Source organism: Galendromus occidentalis, unplaced genomic scaffold, assembly GCF_000255335.2.
Source record: "Galendromus occidentalis unplaced genomic scaffold, Mocc_1.1 scf7180000077524, whole genome shotgun sequence".
Classification (NCBI taxonomy): Eukaryota; Metazoa; Arthropoda; class Arachnida; order Mesostigmata; family Phytoseiidae; genus Galendromus; species Galendromus occidentalis.
In genome coordinates, this window is record NW_003805512.1 from 72693 (window position 1) to 81816 (window position 9124).

Consider the following 9124-nt stretch of genomic DNA (forward strand, 5'->3'; position numbering starts at 1 on the left):
TAGCATCGTGTAGCCGGGGTGAAGGGTAGCGACTCTCTCCACTCGATGAGGGCTCCAGCAGCGTTTGCTCCGATCAACATTCCATTCCGCGATCGGTTCTGTTGATACGAGTTTGACAGTTCGTTCCGTCCGAGATCTCTGATTAATATTCCAGGTGCCGGAGCTTCCCTTTTTCCTCAACTACGTAAAACGAGTGGAATGAGAGGACGACGATACGTTCAACGTATATTGCCGGCGACTTAATCCCACTCGTATTCCGGACTCCTTCCGGTTAGGAGCCCATCCACGATCCGGCCCAATGATAACCCAGAAAACGCTGTTAGGAGAACTTCGATTTTGTCCTGATGTTCATTACGTGTATGATGGCTTTTTAATTCGATTGCAAAAGCTCATCCAGAGTCCTCCAGGACGCGGATAAACTCACTTGTTTACAAGACGTCGGACGGCGTCGAGCCTGGAATGGCAGCTGTCACGGGTAGTAGAGCCGGGACCTCAGGACAGGTGGTTGAGTATCGACCCTCCACGGATTGGAAACATTCCTCGCTCAACACTGCGTTCTTTTCGGTGACTTCGATAGAAGGCAGCTCATTTGGAAAGTCGACCCTTCGACAGAGTATCCCTCGCCTCCGACCCTCTCTACGTGATCAGTGATGAGGCCTGCGATGCTGTCCGGGCGCGATATCTAAAATGCAGAGCGCGAGGTTGTTCTATCCAAGAGCTTGCACCGTAGAGCCCCCGATTCAAGCGGCCAAGCCGGAACTTTGCCATTAGGTTCAAGCAGTCGAGGATTGTCGAACCGCAAAGCGGCGATGCCGAGGGCCCACCACGCAGGAACATTGCAGGAGTGATAGCGCGTGGCTCATCTGAATCAGGCGAGACGTAGGACAGAGGTCGATCATTGATAATCGCTGTCAGCTCGCAGAGGATAGTGCTGAATCCTTCCACCGAAACGAGGCTCCGACCCAATGTCTTCCTCAGAACATTCTTGATCACACCAACGTGTCGTTCGGATAATCCCCCTCGCCGACTTGCACGAGGTCAATTGAAAGACCAATCCATACGATGTTTACTGAGTAGCTCTCGCACTTGCGGGTCGCGAAATGACTTGAAGGGACGACGGATATCGGCGGCAGCTCGTGAGCCGCCATGATGCGATATGAACAGCCTGCATGAAGGATAATAGGCCTGGAATCAGCGCAGTGAGAGATGCGTTTGAGTGGTTGACATGTCGGGCAAGAACTTCAGATGAATTGTTCGCACGCTTGTGCAGGTGGAGAGGTGAAAGGGTTTTGGACCTGATCGGCGGTTGGTCCATGCGATTTTCTACAGACGACGCAACCCCGCAATGATTTTTTAATCGCTTTTCCTCCTCGTAGAATCCAGTGACGACGCCGGATTGCGTTCAGTACAGTGCCAACTCCAAGATGCGCGTTCATACGATTGTCATACGATTCATATTGTGAATCCCCCGGAAGTTTTCACTGTCTCACCTTCACTGCATAAATATCCCTGTGTTGAATAAACCCTAAAACGAAGATCCACTCTTTGAATCTGAATATATATATGAATCTGATATACCTTGATTTCGCGTCCTTCCGCGAGTTCCACAGGAAATAATTTCCGGGCAAGTTGAGAGATCAAAACCGCTTTCCCTCGAGCCATCCCTGGATCCATCACTGCGTGCATGTGTATACTCTGATGGGCGCGAAGGTTCTGATCAGATGGTATGCTCCCTCGATTGGTCCAAAAGCTTCTGAACGATGTTCTATGTCTCTAGGTAAATGTATCTTATTCCGCTTTCCCTAAACGCCCTAGACCCTAGACGGCAGTCCGGAGGCAGAGAACTCTTTGCGATTTCGAGGGGCATTGGTCCGATTATAAAGGTGAAAAGCGAACTTCAAGGGTCTCTCCGAGGTCAAGGGTGGCCTACAGACGGCCTGAGCTGCGTGGCAATGCTTTGCGTTAGTTTCCCAAGTCGCACAAAAACCTATAAGCGTGTTCTCCTGGAGCGCTTCGAGGCCATACAGGGCTTTCCCCAGCTTTAACGAGGCTTGGTCTTCGTACAGAATAGCTTTGATTATGTTCAACCTTCACTGCGGATGTTCGAGATTCAGCGCGAGCTACAGCGCCTTTGACCATTCTTTTCCTGGTAGCAGATTGAGGGAAGTCTGTCCTCACACGATCAGCTCGTCTTGAAGCTCCAGCGCCGCTCCTTTCTCTCCCACCGTGAATTCCCCCCCCCCCAACAACGATCCATGCGTCTGCAGCACAATTAACGAAAATGGTTTCGTCCGCGGTCGCAGTTAGTTGGCCGGAGGATTTTTCGTCGCGCGGCGGCTTGGGAACGCAAGACGCCAAGAAGCTGGCGACTTCGGCGACGCCGGATATATCCACGCCCCCCGCTGAGCGCAGCGAAAAGGGGAAAAAACTTTCCTTCCGCGCTGTTTCCCGCCCGATGGGTCCAAGATTGCGACGGAGCCAACGATTTAGCTCCGAAAATTGGCTAGCACGTCTCCTCCAGTGCTCATGTTCGAACATTGATCATACTCGTCGTCTTTGGAAGTTTATTGAACATCGAGTTCATTATCTAAGCATAAATAATAATCGATATATAGACCATCTTGAGATCCGCGACGTCTTTCTCGCCGGGAGGGCGTCACACAAAAGTCTCATACTTTGTATTTTTTTTACATTTGTTCAGAACTATGGACAATCACGTGATTATCGCACGCCGCGATTAGGTGGGTCTTTGACTTTGTAAATCCGCACAAGCCAGTGCTCCGTGGTGTAAGCTTCCTCCAGAACATCGAGCTTGAATTGTTTGTTGCCGATTTCGGCGTTCCTGACCCGGTCGTAACCGGCCGGCTTGTCGCCTTCCGTGTATACATCTCCGAAACGATAATAGCACAGCTTGTACATGAGGCAGTTGAGAAGAGTTGGCGATCCTTCTTTGTCGACGCGGAACTCGCCGGACGGCGTGTAGTAATCATGTTCCTTGATGTGTTTGCCTTTTTCGGTAGAGCCTCCGATACGGACCATCCAGAGAAATTTGTTTATGTCGTCAGAGCTATAGCCGGACAGCCCACCGAAAATCACGAGAACGTAATCAACGTCCATTTCGCGCATGATCTCGTACGCCGTGTGCTCGTCCGATGCCATCGCTTGACCAACTCTGGATATGTGAGTGTTGTTCCATGTGTTATTATCCACTAGAATCGTCCGGTTCGCCATCGCCGTTATCTGATAACCGTAGTCCCACCACGACATGACTTTCGAGTCTTCAGGTGTGTTTTGACGCAACCAGTAATAGGCCTCTCGGAAATCGTCGAAGATGATTCTTGAGCCGTCGTGTGCACGAGCGGACAAGACGATCGAAGGACTAGAGTACGCCTCCGAGGTGACCCATGTACAATGGAGGGCGTAGAAAACCATGAATATGATCATTATCACGACGAAGGCCTGACCGATTTTCTCCTTCGGCAGTCCGTTGCTGGCATCGTCTGGAAGAGGAATAGATTGAGATTTTCCCTCCACTTCGCAGCATGAGGAGCATTGATGTATTACATGCTGTTATCGAAGTATAAATCGCTCACGTTTCTTGGGTTTCTTTTCTCCTTTGTTGCACATCATTTTGATGTAGATCACCAACATGTTCGACATCCCAATCCCGCCGAGTATGCACATGACCGGAGCCAAGACGAGCATTAGACGGACCATGACACCAGCGAAATATATCGAAGTGACCCCGTAGAGGATTATGAAAATATTGGCGTCGGTGAGTTTCTTGAAACAGAAGTACATTCCCACTGGGAACAGGAAGCAGAGCAGCTGTAGATCGAAGTAGAACGACGACCACGCTGTCGGTTGATGTTCGGAGACCGATGCGATGATGGGAATGTTATTCTTCGCATATGATGGATCCAGCAACGAGTAGAAACGTCCCGTCCAAGGTGCAATTTTTCCAAACGCTGTCGCTATGATGATGCCGGTCCCCGCGGTAGCCGCGGCGAGGACCATAACGGCTCGGAAAAGGATTTCGAATTGCTCTTTGCTCAGTTTCGAGTGAAGATATTCATGGAAAGCGTACAGTTGGCAAAGCCCGAATACACCGAGGGCGGCCATATGCTCAGACGATTGGACCGGTTGGAATCCCACGAACGGGATCTGCATCGAGAGCAGCGTGCCCAGACAATAGACGATCGAGTAAGCCGTATAAATGCGGTGGCTGAATCTTCCGGTGGCCATCAGCGTCAACACGTGCAGAGGGATAAGATTGATGAGGAAAACGTATCCACCCCACGACGATACCATGTAGAAATACGCGATGGCACAGGTGGCAGCTGTCAGCACCGAACCCGTCTTGACAGCTTTTACCCAGAGATAATATGTGAGCAGCATGCAGAAGATAGCGATACCCTCGTTATCGTAGGACCCGGCTACAGACCGCGAGATGTATCCCGGCACGATCGATATCATTGCAGCGGCAACCAGCCCGCTGCTCGTGTTAGAGAGTTCGCGAGTGAGTAGATACGTCACGATCGTTGTCAGCGATGAGAAAGCCGGCGCGAGGAACACGCAGACGTTTCGCACGTCAATGGTGATGTTGAGCGCGTTGGCGACATGATAGATCGCCGCCGAAGTCACCATCAATCCGGGATAGATCGTCCCACCGATGATCCGGCCCAACGGGTACCAGGCGCGATCGTCGAACCAGTTGTGGAAGGCATAGAACCCGTTGTCGGAAAGAAACTGTGTTGTGCGGTAGTTGAAGTACGGATCGAATTCGTGGATGACACTTTCGAAGCGGAGCACACTAAACAATCGGCACGAAAACGATAGGATGCACGCTATGGACAAAATGACCAGCTTCAGCACAGCCTCTTGTTTATCGGAGTTCATTCGGCTCCACCAGAAATGGCGCTTGAGCTCCAACGGGCTGGTCGTATGCCCGTTGGCGGTACCCATAGTATTGGACTTGCGAAAAGCAGCTCTCTGTACGTAGGACGGCTGACTGTTCCGGTCGCTTCACGGCTCGCCGGCCTGCTGCTGGCAACAAACTCTTTCGCTCGTCGAGCTCTGAAGTTGGCGGCTGCGGCGTGTGCCTGTGTTGTCAAAACAAGCGATCATATGCGCTGCTCTCTTTTGGAGTCGGTCCGATTCCGACTTCTAAAAGAAGGACATTCCTTCGAGTGGACGATCAGACGACCGATCCTGTTTGATCGGCGCATGATACTCCGTAGGGGAACACATCCTCGTGGTAGGGGAATGACGTTCACAGATAGAAATCCGTGTACCGGCGCATGGAGACGCTGATGCCCATGATCTTTGCCTCGCAGCCGGTAGATATAGTGCGGTGATCCCAACCGTGATTATCACGACTTTTGACCGTTTGACTTCTGTCATGACATCCACAACAAGGTCCCCATGCAATCTCGGGATCCCGAGCGCGTCGAGATCGCAATCGAATACGATGATTCGAGGGGTCGCGTCCACAGCACGAGCTCAGTTATCTTACTTAGGACAGCCTCAGGATGCGGAGAGATCCGAGGCGACCCGCCGCCTAGGTCAGTTGTTTAGAGGATAGGGCTTCGTTTAACCGATTTTGCCTTAGATGCGGGAAACAGGTTTATTTCTAAGCTCAACGTCGCTCGCGGAAGTTCCGTCGCTCTCATGAGCACGGTTTCCGAACAGTCCAGTCTACTTGTGGACATTTCAAAGCAAACGTCGCATGCGCTATCCGCTGACCGGCGTGTGATCCAGACTTTCGGAGCGAGACTGCCCATCATCTGAAGGCACAACATCAGATGGGGTAATTTTTCTGTAGATAGCGCTGAATGGGCTGTCTGCGGGTACAGCCTCGAGGGGGAAGGAAAAACAGCCTAGCTCAACCGTATCGTTGACGGACTGCCGTGCGTCATCGATCGCCAGAGCTATCATACCACGATGAAAGCCTTGTTGATGTGCTTCGCCCCTCAGACGGATCTCAAATGCGGCAATCAAGGGATCACCAATCAGCGCCAACCGGTGACGAAGACTCTTCCCCGAACAGAGAAATCTAGAGTTCGACGTCCGCTAAGGTTGCAGTCACTCGACACTAGCTCTCGTCGACGGGAACGACTCGTTGAATCAATACAGATACGCTTTTATTTGAGACCATGACCTTTGATCGTCTGTTTGTGACGTGCTTGGTGGATTCCAACAAGTGCGGGAGCTGAGTATGGAATTGAAAATCCCTGGATCGATGTCGCGACTTCAGAGTCACTTCAGAGTCTGCATGTTTTCGCCACGAAATTGTCGAGAAAATGCATAGCATCGTGGACATGACTTGCGTTGTAAGTGGGCATAATGAGGTCCCAATGTCCAAAATTTGGGCCCAGATTGAAGGAGCCCCGATAATCTGGAAGTTCTCTCGAGAGCCGCTCTGCTTCCTGGAAACAAGGCGGTATCCATCAATCGTCGGTCGGAGTTAGCCTCGAGGGGAGAGTCGAGAAAAGGAATGGATTCCTCGTTATCCCACCATTGTTGTAGCGTAACCGTCATCGTCTCCATAGTACAGCCGAACGGGTATTCGAATGTCCTTCGCGAGGAACCGTCGCGGTTCACTCGAGCCGTAGGCAAGCATGTTCGATTCTTCCTTATTGAACAATGACGATAGACTTCCCCAGCCCCGTGTGAGGTCATCGTAGTCAAAATCGTAGACTTCGTCGGTGTTGTTGCAGCTCCTACTCGACATCTATGGATTGGTCGAAATTCAGAAGCCGTGATCTGTGCTCTGTTTTATGACCCGATGACTGAATGGGCTCCCGACAGTTCCGAGAAGCGGGAACTAAAAATGCGCCTCCAAGTTATCCGAGTATTTTCTTACATATATGGTCGGCGTACCTGTCCAAAGAAAACTAAATTCTTCAGCGACGTCGGAGCGGGCATGAACGTCACGTAAACGTCCAGACGGCTCTGGAAGAAGGAGGGAAAGTCAAATAGCACAGTATTCAGAAAAACGAGACCATATGATTTGGGTTTTTTCCACTTGGAGCCCTGACCTGATTGAGGTTCGGCGCGGTGCCGAGACCGAAATGCAAAGCAAACGCACAGAGCGAATTCGAAATTTTGCACAGTAAATTTTGATGGAGTCCGGTCTTGGGGGGAAATTCCCCGAATACAGATCGCAGGGCCTGTAACCATCGCAATTTATCGATCGTGAATGATGAACAAGGATCCATCGTATCCAGCGAAGCTCCGGCTCTTACATTGAGAGATCGGTAGAAGTGAGCGATATTGGCCAGGGTGCCGAACTGCATATCCTGACCTACGTTGCAGGATATCCGCCTGCAGGAGAGTTTTCTTCGAATGAGAGCCCAGAAAATTTTTCATGGAATTCTGACGCTGTTTCGAACCACAACACTATTTTGTCTCTATCGTTCGTCTTCGTTCGGAAGCATAGTTCACCTGAAGGGACACAGAGCAGCCATCGCAATGATTTTCTCGTTGAACTCGGGACGATATGAGAGCAACGCGAAAAGTCCAGCGGTCGCTTGGGAGTGCCCGACGTAGAATAGACGCAATCGTCCGGTCTTAGCCAAGGCGTATTCGATACCTAGACGGGAAATTTTGAATGCTGTCAGTTCTCGCGGCGGTCTGCGTAGGCCCTTATGAGATGGTGTATGGATTCTGACGTGAGGAGAGATCACCTGCTGGTATGTCTTTCAAGCCAGCATCGATGAAGGTGTAGTCGAAAAACGACGTGTCTGATGCAGAGGGATCCGGTTTCCCGACCATGGCTCGACTGTATTTAGTCCCCCGTATGTTTCCGATCCATACATCGAAACCATTGTCCGCGAGGAGGAACGCTGAAACCACTCACTTATCGCGTAAGATTCACCGGAGGAATCTTCGAATGATATTCTGACAGAGGGCGCTCACCGAGGGAATTGTTCGCGAAGTCGGCGACGAAAGCGTCGCTGTCCAAAAAGAGGGGGGTCGAAATGTAGACTACCTGGAATTTCTCGGTTTTCGAGACGTCTCATGTTCAATTCGCCCATCAGCAAGATGCAAGATCAATAATGACAGTCTAGAGACCCTGGTCAATTCGAGATGGACCTGCCTCGGTATACCTTTTCAGGACAACAATTCTGGCGGCATCTGACGCGAAATACCCCTAAAATGTACTTGTCCTCGGTTATGACGTGGTGCTCCTCGGGTATAAATCCCTTCGACAGGACCAATTCACTCTGCAATCAAAGGGAAATGAAAGTCTGATGCCAAGCCCTCCCTTCGAAAGTGACGAATAGTCTCCAGGATCCAGACGTCCTCAGTGTGGTCTCCACATAATATTTGCTCCGAGGCTCTCCGAGGGAGACCTTCTCCGAGCAGTCATGCCATCTGTGACACGAGGAGAATCAGGCCGAGCGGTACTGGGCACCACTCTACTTTGATTTTCCAAGAGTTTTGATCAACCGGGAGTTCCAGGACCACAATCGTGCCCACTCCATCCTCAAGAGGAACATTCGACAATACAGGCAGGTGATTCAGCAGGAGATGCCGCCTGTCGGAAGCAGTACAGTGGTACCTCGACTTACGATCTTAATCCGTTCCCGGATACCGATCGTGAGTCGAAAAGATCGTGATTCGAAACAGAATTTCCCATAGGAGCCCATAGTGGGGCGATTAGATCAGCTCAGAGCGGGGTAGATGGACCGCGAAATGTGTATTCATCGACAACAAAACCTCAGTTCATTAGTTGTGCACATATTAATTCAGAGCGAGTCGAGCGACAACCGCGAATTATTCGCCCCAAAAAATCGGACGCAACTCGAATTAATCGTTCGGAAGTCGAAACAAATTCTTCTAGAAAAAAGGATCGTAAGTCGAATCGGTCGTAAGTCGAGACGACTGTAAGTCGAGGTACTGTAAACTATTCTGAGATCCATCGTGCAGATTCGTCCATATGGTCACATTTCTTAGCTTTCATTCTCGATTATTCCATGCCGAGATTACGCTCCTGCTAATGATAGCCCAGGCTGAACCCATCGATTCCGAGTCACTCCGCTTATCGAGCGGCAGAGTCTGACCAGACTAATGATCCGCCGAGTACGAGGAAATGGAAGAAGAGAATGTTGTTTGCAGC

General features: G+C 50.7%; 2 protein-coding genes across 2 annotated transcripts; both read right to left on the reverse strand.

Annotated features, from left to right (window-relative positions):
• Nucleotides 1-2656: 2656 nt before the first annotated feature.
• Stt3A (catalytic subunit 3A of the oligosaccharyltransferase complex) lies at nt 2657-5078 on the reverse strand. Its single transcript, XM_003747508.2, has 2 exons — nt 3594-5078; nt 2657-3500 (listed from the first exon to the last, which is right to left on the reverse strand). The coding sequence occupies exons 1-2, from the start codon at nt 4963-4965 to the stop codon at nt 2722-2724; spliced, it is 2151 nt and encodes a 716-aa protein (XP_003747556.1). The 5' UTR covers nt 4966-5078; the 3' UTR covers nt 2657-2721.
• Nucleotides 5079-6094: 1016 nt separating this feature from the next.
• LOC100903431 (lysosomal acid lipase/cholesteryl ester hydrolase) lies at nt 6095-8654 on the reverse strand. The gene is made up of 9 exons (XM_029112654.1): nt 8577-8654; nt 8154-8228; nt 7921-7993; nt 7689-7847; nt 7447-7594; nt 7041-7326; nt 6866-6954; nt 6518-6733; nt 6095-6428 (listed from the first exon to the last, which is right to left on the reverse strand). The coding sequence occupies exons 1-9, from the start codon at nt 8652-8654 to the stop codon at nt 6095-6097; spliced, it is 1458 nt and encodes a 485-aa protein (XP_028968487.1).
• Between the last annotated feature and the right edge of the window lie 470 nt (nt 8655-9124).